The following is a 20,718-nucleotide window of genomic DNA, read 5'->3' on the forward strand; positions in this document are numbered from 1 at the left end:
TGAAAACCTTTTTTTTTTTTTCACTCAGCAGTGTGACCATAGATGAACACAAAGACAGAATAGTTACTTTGTTTTTTGTTTTTTTACATAGTAGGATTTGTCTGTATTTGTCTGAGATGGACTGGCTTCTACTAGAAAAGTGTGTTGTGGTTTGTGTGTGATGACCATCGATCAGAAGTAATCAAACCGCTCCCTCACAGACATGATGAAGTCAATTAGTCTCACTAAAGATGTGTTTGGTGTGTTTTTTTTATTCTGTCCGGAATTTTAATGTTACACAAGTTTACTTTTGGGGATTTCAAATCAGCTCAGTCATAATCATCCAAATGTGTTGCCCTTTAAGTAGTTTAAAGTTTTTCAGTCGTATATCAGCTTTTGCAATCAGTTTTTCCATTAATTGAGGTCTGCTGCTGTCTGAGAGTCACGGTCATGGCCTTATTTTCAAGACCACTGCACCAGCATTCGTACGGAGTTGCCGCATAACATCCGAATGTTAGAAATGTTCTGAGAACAGCCGTTAGAGATGTCGACCAGCTGCCTCCTCTGGAAGATCATGCCTGTTGCCTGACTCCATTCCCACTGTCAAAGCCCGCACAGCTTCTGAAGACCCGACCTGAGTCATCATTCTGTGTTTCATCCACTTAACAGCTAGAACATTTCTCTGATCATGTGCCTCACAGGCGAGTGACTAATGGTAACCACGTTAGCTTCAGCCGCCTGCCCCCAACTCCTTTTCGTATTCTTTGCACAGATGAAATAATTCATGCACACAGAAATGCTAACATAAGAAGAAAGTAACATGACTTGTTGCAGTGCTATTAGATTTGCACAGTGAATGTTTGCTCTTTAACATGCATACACAAAGCTGAGGAGTTCACCGTAAATAAATCTCACACTTCAGAAATCCCTTTACTTTTCCCTCTTCCACCGTCATAAATATTATTCGTTTTTTATTCTGCAAGATGAGTAAACAAGGTCTGGAGGAGCAGTGGTGCCACGGTCAACATATATTAATAAGAATGACTGAATAAATATTTTTCCGTTGTAAATCTGTTGACTTTATTATACAACCACTGATTGATTCAAAATTCGAGACTTTATTAATGTTGTGCAATATTCAACAGATTACTGTTGCAGTAAGATGTTTTTTTATAGTTTCCAGCTGTGCCAGAAAGCACAAATATTCAACTGGAACAAAATGTGCAGCCAAGATTGTGCAAACAAAAAACAAAAATACTTTATCTAAGCACTTGCAGTAAATAAATTAAATTTAAATAAACAAATGGCTGTCTGTGAGAGAAATAGCCCTCGGAGTATTGTTATGGGTAAAAGGAGTAGGAGAGGAACATTGAACACCAGCAGTGCATTCTGTTTTAAGTCTGATTGTGTGCAGAGCTGTTTCATAGCCTTTCGGTTAGAGCTTTCATGCTGCAGAATCGTCTGTCTGACTTTGGCAGCTTGAACAGTTTATTACTGGGGTGACTGGAGTCCCCGGAGACCTTGTGAGCCCTGACCAGACACCGCCTGGTGTAGATGTCTTGAAGGGCGGGGGGGTGTAGTTCCAGTGGTGTGCTCAGCTGAGCACATAACCCCTCTGCACTGATTTCTGCTCCTGGACAGCAGCTCTCCATACCAGGCCGCCATGCACCGAGTGAGGACAGTCTCAGTAGCTCCAGAGTAAAAGCTCTTCAGTATGCAAGGGGGAGGGGTAGGGAGGGGAGTCTGGACTGCCTGAGCTGCCTGAGGTGGTAAAATCGGGCTTCACTGGGTGCTGTGTTCATGTGTGTGGTCCATGGCAAGTAGCTGAAGCTGTTCACCCACTCAACAGGGGTCCTGGTTAAGCCTGAGGGGGGGTGCCAATCCTCTGTTGAGCCATTCTCAAATCCACAAGTATTTCTAATGTTCAGAGCCCAGCTAGACCGCATTGTGTGCTCCACAGCTGTCTTCCCTGGAGAGACACCCCGCTACCACTGTGTCATCCGCAAACTTAGCAATGAATTTGGGGCTGTGCGGTTTCCTCTTGGGCTCCCCCCCAGGCTATACACACACACACACACACACACACACACACATATATATATATATAGAAACAGTCTCACATTAACTCTGTTAGCTGTCTGAGTTCCAGTGGTGGGTTGTGTTGAAATTTAAGTGGCTTGACAATTATCTTGAATGTTATGCAACACAGTTAAAATTCTGCTAGTAGCTCGCAGCATGAAAGGCCACTAAGGAGGCCGATAAAGAAGAATTCCACCAATTTTGCACATCAAAGTCTATCAGTCTTGTGGAGCGTTGCTACAAATGAGGAAAATCATTACATAAAGCCTCTCGTGGCTCCAAAAGCAGCTGCATAAAATTGGATAAACTCCCAAAAGTGATCACTTGAGTCAGCATCGATTCAGGACCACAAGACCCGAGAAAAAAATCCAAGGGTGTGGAGACTGACCAGATATTGAAGCACTGGTTGCATTTTGGGTAATATTAGTGCCTGGTTTTCATGAAGACGAAGAATGTGTGGTATGAAAAGGATGATATAGCTGGTTGTGATACATCAGTTGCGATCCATTTTTCAATTTTTGGTCGTGAGTTTGGTTATCTGGGAGGAGACCTTGAGGCAGAACCAGAACCAGATTGACCAATCAGAGGAGATGTGGAAGTGGCTGGTGAGCAGAGTGTCCTCGTGACCTGGAACTCGATAAACGAACGAGGACGAGATGAGATTAGTTTTGCTATGCTAAGAAAGTGTGATGCTTACTTAGTGAATATGTTAAATATTATTTAACAACTGTTTGCATCCAGTATTAATCATCAAAGTTCCTCAACGCCAATTCATTCACTCCTGTTGATTGTCAGGTCAAGTGACAGGTGACAGAAAGGTCTGAATTTCATTTACTCTTACTGATGAGTAATTACTATTACACAGAAGACCTTCAGGGATGAGGGAAAATCTGAATAAACTAAAACAGGTATTGCTTGTTAAGCCGCTCCCTTCGGTTTCAGCTCTACAGAATTCTGGATGAACCAAAGGATGGATTTTATGCTTATTGGTTTGATGTGGATAGTCATTTTGGGAATGCTCATTTTTGCCGGGGCCTCGTGGGAGATCAGCATTGCTCGTTCTCAATTAACTTGCGCTGCTGGCCTGAGATGTTTGGGAACAATTAGGATGTGGAGGCTGCAATCTAGAATACCATGGGGGAAAGCAGCTGAAGCAGATACAGTGAAAGTGATTTGCATGGCTGCTGTTTTAAAGAAACCGCTCGCGTCCATCATCTTCAACTGGCCTGGTGCTCAGGAGACAGGAAAATGAGAGGTAAATTGTTTATAGTTTAATTGGGCTTTTTTTTTTTTCCTCTCTGCTGGGAAGCGCAAAATAATGTCATCACTACACGCTTGAATACACTTTCCACGATGACAATAATATTACATTGAAAATCGAGCTGGATTGGTTTTTGTTGTTGTTGTTTTTTTTTTGCCACGGTTTGATTTCTGTATTTACAGATAATTTTCAAGCTGATTCTAATAGGTCGTCTGAGGTGGAGACTTAAAAGAATGTTAAGAGGGACAGGGGAAGATGCAGCGAAGGCCAAGGACCAGAATCTATTCAGACTCTAAGATAAGGTTTTGCACACCAACTATTCGCAGTGCCAACTCTCACACTTTTTTTCTCCACACTGTTTTCCTCAACCTGCCTAATTTACACTGTCTATCTAAAGTACATCAGGGATGTTGCTTAACGCCTGGGGATATATGATAATTACTGATTTACTCTCTCTTCAAGCGGCAGTGGGGAAGGCGCTACGCAGCATGCTGTGTGTCTCCATGTGGTAGTCTGCCAGATGATGTTTGATGAGTGTGTTCATTTGTGTGTTCATCTGCTCACATCGTGAAAGCACACAGGTGTGCATGCATGTGAGCTTGTATAGGCAGACGCACGCCACTTCTCCACCTGCTTTCAGTCGTCTCTTCTCAGTTATTTAGTCTGAGGATAGTCTCACCTATCCTCGCAACCAGTGTCCAGAGCCCAGCTGTAATTGTGTGAAGGCAACACCAGTGGACAGGTATTCCACCAGATGTTTCCAGTATTCGTTCCTCCCTTTACCTGTGAATGTTCAGGCTCCCCCTGCTAGATATCCTGGCTCCCGGAGAACTGTGGCAAAGGAATGCTTGAGGTCTGCTAGTTGCTCAGCAGGTCCCAATTAGCAGACAGCAGACTGATGGGGACTCTGCTAGAGTGTGGGGCCCATTAGAAAGACAGAAAAAGGGATTCTATGCAAAATGTGTCCATGGATATGCGTGTGTGGCTGTCGTACCTGCAAACATGCACAGCTAATTTAAAATGCCAAAACTTGCATACATTTACACACACGCACGTGCATGCACACGCACGCACGCACACACACACACACACACACACCCTGAAAAATCACTCAGCTTTGTTGGTACCACCGTGTCAGAACAGAAGCACGGTATCAGAGTGTTCAGTGTGTGCTGCCAAAAACTTCTCTCTTACCATCAACGTGACAAACTCATTCCGGCACTGTCAAGGATTTTCTCTCGTCTGTGTGTGTGTTTGTGTGTGCGTGTGTGCAACATTGTGATTCCCTTTATGAATATTTCATGTCACTTGGTGAGCAAGAGAACATGTACATACAGCTATTTCCATTAGAGCGCTCTGTGTGAACGGGTTTGTAGATGTTTGCAATTTCATGTCTGTAGATTATGTGTTCCGTTGTGTGTGAGTGTGTATTTGTGTGTGTGTGTTCAGGGGCAGTTTGTCTCTCTTTGTGTGAGAACCAGCAGCTAGCTACAGGGGTTTTTGAACCACGGGTGTTTTTGTAATGGATGTCCCCCATGCCTCACAACACAGCTTATATGGATCCTGCGGGAATATGTGTGTGTCTGTGTGGGTGTGTGTGTGTAAACCTGCTGTCATGTCATCCGCCACTGCCACGGCGGGGCACTCAATCTCAAAGGGGCACGCAAACAGCACACATCGGTTACGCGCACACACAGTGCAGTCTGTTTCCAAGCTGACCAGCGGGACATCAGAACATGCTCTGGGTGGTATACACACTCGCCTCATGCTGCGCAACCTCCAGAAATGACTGACTGGTTTTAACACAAAAAACATGCTCAACTAAAATCTCCAGCTTTACAACTGAAGCTATGGAGGGATACCACCAGCAACACTGATAGTGTTTATGAAAGCCAATTCCAACTATGCAGTGCAATTAACTTTAACCGATCGCTGCAGTCAAGAGAGTTTAAATGCCTTCTAATTATACAGCCTATCTGTCCTTGAGTTTAACAGAACAACTGCAGATTAAAAATCATCCCAAATGTTATTCAGGGTCTTACACATCAAATCCAGATTCCCTTTCCTTTCGGTGAAGATGTCATCTGTCCTTGAGCACATGCCAGTAGACTTACAGGGATTATCAAAGCGGAACACTCAGTATAAAAACCCTGTGCCAAACCGTTTAAAGAAATAATAATAGTAAAGTTGTGAAATTGCCGTGAGATGCCACAGCCTCGATGGTGTTTAATTAACTTTTTTCCCCCAGCACAACAATTCTGTTATCGAAGCTAAATTTCTATTGCCAGTGAGTTGTATGATAAGATCAATATTAATGTCATCTCTGTGTTCAACACAGAGGTACCTCAGTGCTATTATTATTATTATCATTGCCATATTTTACATATTTAACACATAGAAATATCAGCCTGGATAGGCCAACAACCACTCACAATTTAGAGTCACCAATTAACCCAAAAGTAAATCCACGACCACAAGGCTGCTGTGCTGAATTTTTGGAGATTTTGAAGAACATATTTCCGTTCCTATTCTATTTTTGTTGCGTCTGACACATTGAAGCCGCTTTACGCTGTCAAGTTCCGCTAAACTTGTCACGGAGACGTCTTAAATATTGAACACAACGCAGACATGCAAACACTAACTTCAGGTGTGTTTGAGGGCTCGCTGTGGGGGCGGGGGGAGGCAATGGATCTCTGCTGTCTGCTGTATTATGAATGTATTTTTCTGCCAGCCTATGATAGGCGCTCTGACGGTGTGAATTTATGTCTGTATAGGGGAGAGAAAGGCAGACTTTGCGAGGGGTCTATACATACTGTATCTGTGTGTACAGAATACACCATGTGTCCTCTAGTGTCAATAGGGCGTAATTAAATATTTATCACACAGACACAGCCTTTGATGTTTCACAGCAATAATGTCTACCGTTTCATTGCTCTGCTGAGCTGTTAGCAAGGCCCAGTAATGTTTCTTCTTTGTGTCCCCAGAGAGTTGGTGCAAACTACCAAGGAACCTGTTGCTCTTAATAACAATGAGTGAAGCCTAATTGCGAAGATTTGTGTGTCTGTGTGCATCCATGGGAAGACATCCCTGCATGTGTAAGCATGTGGAGATACTGTTGGAGGGCTCCGACGTGTAATATTTTTTAAATCATTTCTCTGTTGGTTAGTGATTACGCTTCAACTTTCATCTTCTAAAAAGAGAGTAAATCGAATGCTTAATTTGGTTTGTGCTCATTAGGAAGTGAACCCAAATGGGACCTCTGGCTAATTTAGGAAACGTAAAGCTGCTAGCATCAGCCATTACATAACGCCTACATTGATTTGGTATTACAGCCTTGAAGTCATAATAGTCTTTGACTGTGAGAAATATAGCAATATTGAAATGGGTTGAAAAGGGAGCTCAGGATGTGGCCCACAAGGAGAAGGTGCAGGGTCCGATTGCAGCTCCTTCTTTCAGACTTCACACATTCTCAATAGAAAGCCAATAACGCTCCCAATTGAAAATATCGTCTTACTTATTGATTGCATTGTTGCAATTAGTCAGGTCACCTAAGGTCTATTTCTAAAGCCTTTGTCTCAGAAGCACGTCCCATGCCACAGTGCAAACACAAACTCTCCTAGATTTGACCAATTAGCAACCATTTACACTAAGTCATTGCTATAACAAGATGCCATTAGTGCAAAATAGTTATAGATTCATCTGGTGTCATTGGTGTATTGAATTATCAGACAAAGAAAAATTTAAATTATTTTGAAATGCAACGTCGCACAATGTGATCCAGCCTTAAATTGTTTTACAAATATAGCTCACAACCGGAGACTCATTCATACCTCGGTAAAATACTACAGTGCTGAACGAGCAAAGACTGCACTTGGCAATAAATATTTATTTTAGATGGTGTTCATTACAAAGTAATAAAAAAAAAAAAAATCCATCATTACATTAAGAATGTTTGGCAAATTTTCGAACATTCAAAGGTTAAGGCCCAGTGTTTGAGTTCAGGCTTGTCATTCTTCCTGCTGCTCTGTTAAATTAACTTTTTATTTTTAATCATTTCATCTTGAATTATAGCCCAGTTTGGGTGAAACCCAGAAAATAAATTGGCTACAAATGAATTTGATTGCATAAAAAAAAATAATAATAATAATAAAATAACACCAATATCAAATTAAGCATTCCCTCTCTGTGTGACCACAGTGTACACCCCCTCAATTTTATTTATTTATTCTTTCTTTCTTTGTGTGTGTGTGTGTGTGTGTTTGTCATGGTGTGGTGATGAAGGGCCAAAGACCTTTTTCTTTTCCATGGGAAGAATACAGAGCCTAAGTGCGCAATTTCCCAAAGATGATACATTTAAATATGTTTGGGAAACTTTGAAGTCAAATTTTCTCTATTACCCTGTATTTTCCAGAGAAAAGGTTTTTGTCTCAAATCGCATCTTTCAGTCAGCACATGGGCAGCTAGTACTCTGTGTACACACAACACTCCATGGCACAGTGAACAAATTCTGACAGGGGAGTGTTGTTCAGATAATATATGACGGAATATCTCCTGACAGATAGCAGGTTAACCTTAAGTGTGAAACAACATCTTGTGACAACAGGCTTGATTTGCAACTGCTAATCCTGGATCAGCTTTTACACCCCCCCCCCGCTGGTTTTCAAACAGGAATACTGTCACTTCTTTTTTTATTGAGAGGACCACTCTCCGACACTGTCTTGTGATCGTCAGTAAAATGGGTTCTTTTCCATTTCCCTTTCCTCCCCGGTGCTCTCATTTTCTCGCCGTGACTTCTTTGGTCACGGCTTTTGGGGCTGCTCACCACTGCGTCCACATGAATTCCTCACCTCCTCTTTGAAGAGAGAAGCACGGTAACACAGGTCATAAACTCAGAGCTGTAATCACTGCTCCAATTTCACCTGAGGACACCATGGGCTTGCACAGGAAGAAAAAAAGAAATTCCTCCCATCTCTTGTCTGCTTTTCCTACATGTCACTCTCTTCTTGTTTCTGTGCATGTGACCAGAGCGTGCCCCACCGCCACCACCACACACCGTCAGTTTTCCTGTTATTCTGTCTTTGTGTGTGTGTGTTTCTCATGGGGTTTTCCCTGATGACCTTGTACACTGCAGCAGGGGGGTGATTAAGGATCAGGGCCAAAGACCATTTCCTTTTCCATGGGAAGATGAATGACCCTGTTTGAAAGTGGCTGCCTATTACCTCAGGGCAATTAGAGTTTGCTGTGAGCCAGCAACCTTCACTGCTCTGTGTGCAAAGGCAGGTCCTTGAGAAAAAGAGAAATACTGGTACCTACCCAGTTCTGCTGAAGCCACTACACCACGGCAATAGTGAACAAATTAAATGCATTTTTTTTTTTTCCCCCTCCCCTTCTAACAGTTGTTTTCCTCCTGCTCGCAATCCCCCAATTCACCCTCCCTCTTTCCATTCCTCCACAAACTCGGAAAGAAAAAAATGTGCTGACTACAGGAGGCCTCTACGAAAGGCCCACCAACGGTGTTTATTCGCAATATCAATATTTGATCTTGGAAATCATTTAGCATGTGGCTTACAAGGTCCTACATGTTGAGCCTGCTGCTCATTCTGTTGTAATTTATCCGTTATTTTGACAGAGAAGGTTAGCAGCAGGACTTCTAGCCTGTTCTCGCGCTGCCTGTATCTTTCAGTGTTATTGTTATTAATGAGGATTAAACATCATGACGAAATATTTCATTAGGCTCACCTCCGCGTGTTATTTTTAACACAGTTCTCCGCTGCCACCTCCATCCCCCACCTTTTCATCCTCAGTTTTTGTTTTTTTTTTTTTCCTTTTTTCTTTTTTCTGATAAAGCATCTTATCTGTCACAGAGCAGGGAGCATGAGCAAAAAGAGTTGTGGCAGCTTATTGATAGGGATATGGCCTAGTGCCATTGATTCCCCTTGTAATACAAGCTTCTCCCTTGTCGGCCTGTCAAAGCCCAGATCAGACATGATAACGCGCACATCAGACAGCCGTCAATAGAAAGGCAAAGCTTCCGCCATGGAGATGACTATCTTATTTTTGTGTGAGTGCCAGCGTTGTGGCAGAATGGGAACTCGTGAGATAGTGAGAAACAGAAGACGTGGACTGGGAGTTAGTTCGACCTCTGATTTTTGCCATTTTCTGGGGCATTTCTCTGTCTGCTCTGTGGTACCCCCTTATAATTTGTGACAAATACTTCCAAGGTGACCAAGGAGCACCTTGGGCAAGAAAAAGTTACTTTGAATTCAGAACGTTTTATTTGCCCTTGCCTCTGCATCGTCACTTTGATCTCTGAACATGGAGCCATATTGGATATCCATGGCAACTGACTGCCGGGATAAGGCTTGAAAAAAATTTATTTGTTTGGGGTTTAGTCCCATCAGTTTAAAAAAAAAAACAGTTTTAGCCATTGGCATGATAAATAAACCAAATTAGGTTTGATAGGGCTGTAATGAGAATCTATAGTTTTTGTTTTCCTTTTTCTCAAAAGGCTTTGTTTTTCAGTGTTCCCTTCACCCCCTGGGCACAAAAGCATGTGAAGGTCATTAGTTACGATCGGACCAAGGTCTGTTCAGGAGCAACCTCCCATGCCCTCGCTCATAATACGACTCAGTGTACTGCACTTAAGCATGATTCCCCCCTTCACCTCTGCGAGACACAGCACTGTTCACACTCATATTTCATGTCGTGTTTGTAACCCAGAGGTCCATGGCAGCGTTTTAGCCTTTATGCTGTTTTCACTGACCCGAGGGAAAATTATAGACAGTGGTCGAGTGCATTATGTCTTTCTTCCCCTCGCCAAGCACAAGCTGTTGCTTTGATGTGACCGACCAAATCAACGTCATGCTCAGGAGAATATTCAGCTGCAGCCCACGGTCACGGATGAAGCAGCTGCTCTCGTTATGGTCCGCGTTGTTGAAGAGTTTCACCACAAGTTGAAACGCTTGCTGCTAAATTCGTCTCATCCTGAGACAATCTGCTGTCAGCACATGATTAAATTATGGTCTGTTAAAGAAAAGCTCTGAAAATGGCTTGACAGTTGTTAGAATTAACACACGTCTTGGAACAACTGTACCAAGAACCAATGAACAACTGTACAAAACGCACAGATAGGATTGCTAATTAAAATGCACATTATAACTCGTACAGTTTTGTGCTTTCTGACTCTGTAGTTTATAGTCTACTTTTAAATTGAACAGTGAAGCAGTGTATCTTTTTATGCAGTAATCGAGAAGTACTGATGATTTTGTGATTTGTTCAGGTCTTCCTTTTTTTTTTTAGCCATGGTTCATTTCGTACAGTTTTCTTTTTGTTGTTGTTGTTGTTGTTGTAGTAACCCATTAAATTTTCTTCCTTAATCCTGTATCACAATATGAGATAATGAGCGTTTGTGTTGCAGTTTTGCTCTGTTTCAATACCCTCTCCCATTTATTTAGCATGCAAATCTGTTCAGGTTTATTATTGATGAAGAGAGGTTGCAAACGCCTCAATAGCATTTAAATAGTCAGAAGTCTCTTCTCGGTTTTTTTGGCCCCTGTTTGAACCAGGTAGAGTGCACCGTGGTGAAAAACGTTAAGAGTGTGAAAAGCAGAGCTCAGCTGAATTGAATAATGGATTTGGTTTTACTGTGGAAGAAATCTGTCAGACACTCGTTGCGTTTATCTGCTTAATATAGCAGAGTGCTGCTGCTCAGGGCATTAATGCTGCTATACTGACAGACTAATAGACAGACATTGTCCAATAAGGATCTATATTTGACCGAGGGATCTCATCAGGGCCAGCGCGGCGTGAACGAACAGTACGTTGACTTTAGATAAGCTTTCAAAAAAGGTGTCCATATCTCTGACAAACGGAACAAAGCATACACTAAGATTCATTGGCTAAGCCTCTCTTTACGCACTGCTCCATCAGTTTGCAAATGGTAGTCAAATGTCTTTTGATAATGAATTATAAATCTCTTCTGGCATTTGTTCCTTCTTCCTGTGGTGAAAAAGCTTTGGTGTTGGTTCCCAATCTTCAAGTTTATTGTTAATCAATCTTGCAGCTTCTTTGTTCACTTTGAGGTAAGGCCTGACCGGTGATGTAGCAGACACTCCATTCACTGAGGTAATTGTGGCTTCACCTGTTAATGGTCTTTGCATTGCTGCCAGTTGAATCACAGTAGTCAGTCCAGAATTTCTGATGAAACCCCAGAGAGGCTTTGTAGAGGCCCAAGACTGCCCATCATCATCCATGCAAGTTCTCCATTTTGTTTGTGCCGGTGCCATCAGCTGTGAAACTAAAAGCTGCATATTTTGAGAGCTGTCTCCCAAAGAGGCTGTCTATCTTTATTGATCACCAGTGTGATCCTTTCAGTTGATTTTCTGAAGTGGTCAGAGGTAAATGCTGTTTTAATGAAGTCTGACTATTGATCTGACTCTGGTGTTGGTCTTTGGAATTTGAGTATCTCTCAAAAGCAGAGTAATCAGGATAATCAGGCATGATGCACGTCGCCTGTGAGTTTTTATGTCCTGAAATCAAATCGCAGATGATATGCCTTCCTCACACGCAGGAAGTAGAAGGCATATGCGCACACATTAAAGCTTCCCACACGCACGCACAAAAACCGGCCCGTAAATCCCACCACCCAGCCTCTCTTCAAACGACGATGAGTGTTTGTTGAGAATAATTACACCAAAAAGAAATCACTTTGCTGCCAAAATATATCCCACTCTATGTTATGGAGATTTAGACAGAGAATTGGATTTCCCCAGCTGTGAAATCAGTTTTTGTAGTCCCGCTGGCCAACCACATCATAATGCTTTACCCCGCTGTAGGCTCCCATCACTGCACAAATGCAGCCGATGCCTTTTCCACTCCATGAGCTCCCTTTGCATTTACAGCATCTCGCTTCATGACATATATTATTATTGACATCTCTGGTCAACTGAGGGAAGACTGTGAGCTCTGTGTCAATTCATTTTTTCTGCATTAGCCCAAATGCAGAAAAATGGCACGCCTAAGCCCCTGATGAAAAATACGCCAATCTAAACCATTGTGACGGCCAAAGATACATCACGTGTTTATGAATATGAATAAGTGGTACATCTAGTGAATCCACAAATGTCATACATCACACTTCAAAAGTCCCCTTCAATTTTTCTGAGAGGAATCGAAGTTGCTCAGATGAGAGGGTCTCTTACTCCGAGTCTGTAGATGATTCTCAACGAAATGGAAAGCGAACACATTGGAGTGTTTCCATCTGCCATTTAAATGCAACCTTTACAATGCATGAGCTGAGGATGTCAGTCCTCGGCCTCAGTGTTGAGAGCCTCAAAGATGGAGTGCTTAATGATTTTTTCTTTTCAGCAGCTTTACAATGCTGTGCAGGGCTTTGGCCTTAGTGAAACCAACAAGTCAAGAGAGTGTATAAGCATTTCTTACATAGCTTACGTCAGGGTCAAAAGCCATGCTACCTGACTCAGTTACATTGATTAGCCCAACACACCGACTCTTATGTCAGTCCGTCTGTTACTACAGTTTTTCAGATATTAAGATTTGGCAATATTCATCACTGCATTAATAAATAAAACAACAAGAGGTCTCTTAATTAAACCATGGCTGCGATGTCCAAAAATAAAATCCCAAATCAGGGAGGCGCCTACACGATGCATGCTTTTTTTTTTTTTTTTTTTATATACGGTACGTTTATCTTAATGTGAGATTTAGAATATCATCTTGAAAATGGCAGGTGTTGATAAATATCAGGAAAGGTATTTTAAATAATTTTCACCGATTCAGAAATTCAGAAAAAGGTTTGCATCATAAAAAGCCAAAAAAAGTCCAAAGCAAAGAAATTACACAATATAGAGCAATATAATGGGCTATTGGTGGACTTTTGATGAGGCTGTGGGGGCACGTCAGACAGAGCAGCTCAACGACTGCTGCCCTAATAGCTGCTGCACTCTGCCTGTTTTTATCTGACAGCACCAAGAAACACGTGAGGCAAAGTGTTAGCTTGTGACTGGGATGAGAATGGTCTCTCATAATTTGTCACGTTTGTCATGTCTCCATTGATACTTAAAGCTCCTAAAATTGGAATGAGCCATTCACCCCAGGGGAGTTTCTTGTAAAACAAATGAAAGGTTGTTTGACTTGAGAATCTCCTCTACAATAAATCCCATTACATCAATTCCTTGAATGAACGAACAGCATTATGTATTTATTACACTATTACTCTGTGGATGGCCAACAAAGATGCCCTTTAATATCGCCTTCTTCCTGTTCAATGTAACTGTGCACCTTTCTGTGCAATTCAGTGCGCTCAGGGCAAACGTTTTTTAGACAAACTAGGTTAATCATACAAGACAGAATGTGTGAGGCTACGTGAAGCTGCGGCATCCCGTGCAACAAAAATATTCGCTCTTGGCTGAGGCGCCATCTGCCTCAGCTGCAGCGAAAATCAGCGTGATTGGACAAGAGAGGGGAAGCCAGTGTTTTCACTTGATCCTGGGTTATGATGCGATGGTCTCGGGCTGGAATTGCTGGAACAGACTTTGAAGTGGCATTAGGTTTTCATCTCTTTCTCTCTCTCTCTGTCGCTGCCCCCCCACATCTGCTGCTATCATAATAACAGGCAATAACCCTCTTTCAACAATAACCAAGACTTTTATGCCCATAATGTGGCTTCAATAAATAATGTCATGTTTACCAAGGGGCCGTATTTTACAGCAATTTAGTTTACAGCTTTTTTTAAATGTATTTATTTATTTATTTGCCTCCTCATGCTGGAGTACAGTACATAATGTGGTACATTATGTACACTAGCACCAACACATTAGCACATTATCAAATGTTTGGATACAGCGAATAGCACTTCCCATTATGCATAATCATTGCATGTATTAGTAATATGCTTTAAAAAATCACTGCTGTGAGCTTTGGCAGACATGAATGTCTGCATATAAATGTGCGTGTGTGTGTGTGTGTGTGTGCGTGTGCGTGCGCGTGTGGGCTCATGGTAGTGGTGGGCAGCTTTCACTGGGCCCTGTTGAAAGCAGCAGCACAAGCATGGGGGCGCGTTTCATTAGTCTGTCAAACTCAATGATATTTAGAGCTCCATACCCTCAGCCAGCACTGGAAAACTCAATCAGCACTCTGATTTCATAACCCTGCTTGGTGACGGGGCTTATTTTATCGCCCCGCTGATTCATTCTAATAAACGCCGGCTGCCCAGCGCACCGCAGCTGAAATACAACCTGCCCCCCTCTGTCCTCCATGGGTCGACCCGAAAAAGAGGAAGGGAGGGGAAGGTACCAGAGGATAAATCAGAATTGTGGGAACTGGAGGGTGGAGATAATCCATCGTTGGTCCGGCTGTAGCTAGCAAGTCTGCCACCCCATCCTTCCCTCCCACCACATCCTTTAACACAAATCAGAAGCTGAGACGGTGTTGATCTGTGAGGGCTTGGTGGGGCCATTGATTGTGGACAACAGAGGAGGAGAGGGGCAATAAATAATCAGCGGCAGAGTGCGGTGGGTGAAGGAAAACAATTATCTGCGGAGGTGGAAAGCACATAAAGTGAAGAATGATAAACACTTTGAAATATGATTGACTCCAAGTGATATATGGAAGCCGAAGGACAGGCGGAGAGGTCTGTGTGCGCAGAGATATCCTTGAATGGAATGGCTTTGTGCAATGTGAGCACTCACTGAACTGCCTTGGGTCTAACCACAATTTCCTTTGTGTGTGTGTGTGTGTCTGTGTGTCTGTGTGTGAATGTCTCATTCTCCACAGACGACAGATGACATTGTTTCATCAGCAGAGTGCTCCAGCGATGACGAGGACCTGGAAGAGTGCGACTCCGGACATGCAGGTGGGATGGGTGTGTCGAGTTGTGCTTGCTCTGAACCTGGTCTATTTCTCCTTATCTTTCTTTGATTTGCTACCGAGGAGCCTCTCCTCTTAGCATCATGTCCCATGGGAGCTTCAAGTGTAACTTTAAAAAGCCCTCCGCAAATGTAGCCACTGTGAGTAATACACACTATTGTGAAGGGTTCTCAGCGTATATCTAAAGTTTAAAGAACTCTTTGGAGATGGATGAAAGCAGTAAGACTTAAGTGTCCATATCCTTAGCATGTTGTCTGCGGGAAGTCACAACTCGAGCCGTAAATATGTAAATGCATACATCATATGGTCAGCCACTGTAGTCAAAGCTCACGCCTTTCATCTGTAAAACAAGTTACACTTAGCTATGGGGCCACTGGTTGCAGACATGACCAAGCATTGATACTAATTTTGTTCTCTCAGCATTCGGTCGAGAGCAAAACTTTACTCAACAAAGTACGAAATTAGTATCAAGCTCCATGTCGCCCGCACTGATGCTTCAAAATGTATCTGTCCTGTACATGGTTGATTTCCTCTTGCTGTGCGTGTGTGTGCGTCTCTCTTGACAGAGGATACATTTTGAGATTCTTTCGAGAACAAAGATGCTTTCAGCATAGATACTGTGATATGTAGCAGACTAACTGCAACAGAGCCTCTTCCTCCCTTCTCCTTCTTCTTCTCTTGTTTGTACCTCTGTTTCCTTCGTCGGAGGCTTGCCTTACCTGAAACATTCTAATAGAGAACAGATATCCTCGAATTTCTGTGCGCATCGTCTCTCTCCCCTCCTCCCTCTAAACATACACGCCACACACAAACACAAAACACACACAACACCTTGTGATTAGATCAAAGTGATAAGACATTCACACAGTGGAGTCAGAAAATAACCACAAAGTGTGAAATAAAATCCCAGATTTAAAAGAAGTAGTTATTTTTGAGGCAACTTGGGTTTGGATGACTTTTTTGAACAAAAAGCGGTAAATCACAGTCGGGCCCAGGAGCAGTTGGAGTACAACCGGGGAGCTCGAGCTATGCTGAAACTGGCTTAGTTCGTGAACAGAATCTCCCCATCGGCACTCTGGAAATCATTAATGGCCCGGGTTGGCCCCCCGTTTGATTGCTTCGTTGTCCTTCAAAACACCATCACCGCAGATTAATCGATGCTGTGGTAATCTGGCTAAATATGGCATAACACCAAGCATATGTCCACTTTTCACAGCTAATAATAAGCCCAAATTGGAACAATGCATTGCCCTATCACTTTATTATTTGAGCTGAGGGAACATAGCACATTAGCGTTTATTTATTCATCTCCCTGGGAACTGGGAGGTTTTTCTGGGTAATTCAGTTGACATTCCACTCGTAATTTTACCATTTTCCTCCAATCTGTGGAAGGAACTCGTTTACTTTGAAGCCTTATCACTCCGTAATAGCATTTGTTTCCTGGAAATTATGACCACACTTAGGTCCTCGTGCTTATGGCTTTTTGATGTGAAGAGAGAGCCATTTTCCCAGTGCCTTCTCGCAGTATTTAGGTGCTTTATCGAGAAGCATGAGTTGCTTTCTTAAATCAGAGATTATTGAAATTGAATGGGAACGCTTTTTTTATTTATTTATTTTTTTTAACAGCTCGTGCTTCATTTTATCTGTCCCGACTGTTAAAAAAAAACCTCAAACCCAAGTATTCTCAAAAGTGGAAGCGCACTAAAGTGTAGTGTAGGGTTTTACCCAAAGGATATGGTACCCTCCCCTCATATAGTGGCAGCATATGTAGTCATACACACTCATACTGTACATTTCACCATGTTGACACAGAAATTCATATCCTCATTCCTTGCCCCGCTTCCAGTCGTATGAACAGTTGCATGACATGAACTTGATTTCTTTTCTGTTGCATTTGGTTTGTTTGGTTTTTTTTTCCCTCCTGTGATGCACATATGAACATCTCTCTTCTGTATCGATTTGGACCCAGCTGCTGGGTTGCTTAAGATTTGAGCTTTTTTTTTTTTTTTTTTTTTTTTGGGTTTGTTTGTTTTTGCTTTATTTTGGGGCTAGGGCGAGTTGACTGGGGTGATTTGATTTTCTTGTTTTTGTTTGTGGTTGTTTTTATTTTTTTGTTTTTTACTCTTTGGTGTCCTCCTCATCATCCGTCGTCCATCCTCCAAGCAAGGATAGAGCCGCTCCTCCCGTTTTTGCCTCATCTTGTGCCGCATGAACTTTTGGTGGTTGGAAAATTTCAAAGTTCTCCTCCTCATCAAGTTTTGTGTTTATATTTTTGTGCCATATGGCTTCGAAAGAAACATCCTCCCCCCATTTTCGATACAACATAGGGAAATGAACGGCAACAAAATCTTTTCTTGCCATCATCCTTTTTTTGGCCTTGTGCAGGCAACCCCATTCTGTCTCAAGAAAGTTGTGTGTGAAAGAATGATCCCCTGCCCCCCCAGCCCCGCCCCCTCCCCCCACGGGTGTTAACCCCACCCTTCCCACTTTCATCCTGACTCACCCACCTTTTTTTTTTTAGCCTTTCTGCATATACATGTCTGTTTGAATGCAGATGGCATAAAAAGACTTTTATTGCCACAAAGTATATCTGTTTTTCTATTCTATCTGTTGCTCCAAGTAGAAGGCATTTGTGGCATGCACACTGTACTGGACTGTACTGCAGCTCTATAGACTAACTAATAATCCTCTCCCCCAACTCCTTTGCTTTTGCATGGATATGATTGGCATCCATTTTGTGCGCTGCTTCTTCTCCACCCATAAGTCTCAGGCTAACCCCCAGCTGGCTTCTACTACATGTCAGTGTATGTTCAGGGCTACAGTGGTGGGCCTGCACCGCCGCTGTTCTCTCCGGCAGCTTCCTCCCTCAGAGGCGTCTTGTGTTTGTGCTTGTGCCTGCTGTCTTTGTCTGCGCTCCGTCTGTGTCTGCCAAACAGACTGTCTTGTCTGCTGTATGTAGTCGTCTCGTGGTTGTGTTGTCTGTGTGTTTAATAAAAGTGTTAAACCTTACCTTTTTCCCTTGATCCCCTGATGCGAGTTCCACAAGAGAGCAAATAGAGTGTGCGCAGTGATTCCTGACAATGAGAGCGAACTGACAATACGCAGAAATGCACCAGCATGGTAAAATTACTACCTGCAAATGAGTGATGGAACAGAAGAGATGTTCCGTTTAGAGAACGGCAATACCAAGTCAATTTCTGATTTAATTTCACAGTGATTAGCAGTGCTGCAGCTTCTCATTACCGTGTAATCGGAGCAATTTTGTGATTAATATGTAATTATATTGTAGTAATTGATGCAATTGATTTTCATAAATCCATAAGTACAAATCAGAACATGTCATTCGTACATACAGTACCGACAACTTACTAAAAATCTTATAAGACATTAACACCTAAACCCAACGCAATTCATTTGTTTCAATTTAGTAATTGTAAAAACCTTTAGTAGGGGAATGAGCGTTGAAAAGGCAGACAGATAGATCTTTATCCCAGCAGACAGCTTGACCTGGAAAAACAAATGTTGCCAATAACATTCATACTGGCTTTTGTTCCATTTCTGCTTGTGGTGCCAGTAAACTTTCTCAGAGACTGTAGTCAGAGTCTCTGGGAGTGAAAACACACAAATGCAAAGGAGCCGTCATCACTGTTCTTACTTAAGCCGGTATTATCTCCCGTACAGCAGTTCAATATGTCCACCCCGATAAAGTTGTGGTGTAGCGGTGCCACTGCAAACTTAAATAAACTAAAAGAACAATTTCAAACGGACATTTGTGTAAGGCATGGATAACTCAAAACTCAATTAGTTAAAGCAGCTTTCACTGGCATTTTTCTATTAACAAAACCTGAAGGGACTCATTGTGGCAGTATTTCTCATGGAACGAACCGAGAGACAATAATCATCCGACTTTGCCTCAGCTGTACATTTACCACAAATGGACACAACTGTCCCTTGATCCCCTTTCACACCACTGTTGCCATCACACAACCAGAAACTTGAATCTTTGGGTTCATCCTGACAGTCTGAGCAGCAGCAACCAACCAACAGGCAAAGAAAGCCAATAACTGGAGTACATATTCAATGTGTAGGGAAGTCCTTTTCCTCAAAAGCTGGTGGAGACCACAGCAGAACTAAAAGGAGAACGCTATGCTTTTGGGATTAAATGAGTTGGGCCATAAAAATGAAAACATCGCTCCATTGGAAGTGGGAACAGACAGCAGTTAAGATACTCGCCATGTCAACCGTGTAACATGGTAATAAGTCAGTGTTGTGTTTACAGCTTTGATGAACCCGAAGAGGCCAAGAAAGCAGATTAAGAGATAGGGAGGAGGGTTGCCATCATTGGTAAAGGGAAAACAAACGCGGACTGTTTGTAGGCGGTAGGACAAAAGCCTTTCTGGATGAATGTGCGTCATGCACCCATCTATCACCCCAACTTCCACACCTTACGCTATAATAACTTCAGATTACTACTCAGCATAAACACACAGGTAGGTTGTTGTCGGAGAGGACAAGCCTTCTGCACCTCTCCTCAAACAGAGCAACTGTTTCACCGTGTGTGACAGTGGAACAGATTGTAAAATGATTGTGTATTTAATGCAAAGGTCATAGATAGTTAGTGTCACCCTTTGATGAGGCCGAACACAGATCAAACAGACGTAGTGTACTTGTAAGTGTATCTTCATCCTTCGGCATTGGTTGGGTGAAGTGGACGGTCAGTGTTGTATGTGAAGAGCCACATGTAGGGTACATAATGAAGAGAGATGGCAATGGATCACTGAGTTTACTTGTGACTTCAGCTGTGGCTTCCGTCAAGCCCCATCGGGCCGGCTGTCACTTCAGCACAGGCCTGAGATCAGTTTAAAGGTTATTTAGCTGACACATGTCTGCTGAATGCAGAGGTGCAGCATAATGGCCGTACAGCAAATCGACCGGCTGACAGGGGCGAGTCGCCACGCTTCTGGAAATGCCAATTTAATACGCCAGACTGCCCACAGTCACATGATGATATATTAAGAGCTATCTGCCATGCGCCCTGACGCCAGGAGAGGAGGTGGCTTGTTCCATGCTCACAGGACAGTCCTCTTTCCTCCCTGCAGCTGTAAATGGGCCACCGTTCAGGCTTCTCTTGGCAGTGGTGTGCATAGGCTAGATAGGATAATCTAATGAGAGGTATTCAGGCATTCAGTTTTCGAACGTAGATGTTTCTAGAATGCGCAACTATTGCACAGTGCACCAATAAAATCCTTGGCATGCCCCTTTAAGTGTGTCCACGCTGGGTATCTGTGTGTTGCTGGTTCTCTGATAATCAGCTCCCTACCTGTCGTGGGTAGAGCTGAATGAACCTGCTACACCAACATCTCCGGCTACAATATGTGCATCTACAATAGGATTTCAGGGCCCCAAACCACTGACTCACCTGCAATTTTCAGCATCAAAAATCCCATTGACTCAGTTCATCCACGGCAGGTGCTGGTGCACCGGCTTTCCGCTTTTATGGTGTAGCGTTGTGA

At 42.8% G+C, this 20,718-nt stretch overlaps 1 protein-coding gene across 1 annotated transcript in view; it reads left to right on the forward strand.

The window, feature by feature from the left end:
• Positions 1–20,718, forward strand: part of nrxn3b (neurexin 3b) — a 264,830-nt gene that overhangs the window by 237,854 nt on the left and 6,258 nt on the right. Inside the window, exon 19 of the mRNA XM_029495823.1 lies at positions 15,113–15,191. Within this exon, the coding sequence (XP_029351683.1) occupies positions 15,113–15,191 (79 nt within the window). The remainder of the gene's footprint in view (positions 1–15,112; positions 15,192–20,718) is intronic.

The sequence above is a fragment of the Echeneis naucrates genome, chromosome 24 (genome assembly GCF_900963305.1).
Source record: "Echeneis naucrates chromosome 24, fEcheNa1.1, whole genome shotgun sequence".
Lineage (NCBI taxonomy): Eukaryota > Metazoa > Chordata > Actinopteri > Carangiformes > Echeneidae > Echeneis > Echeneis naucrates.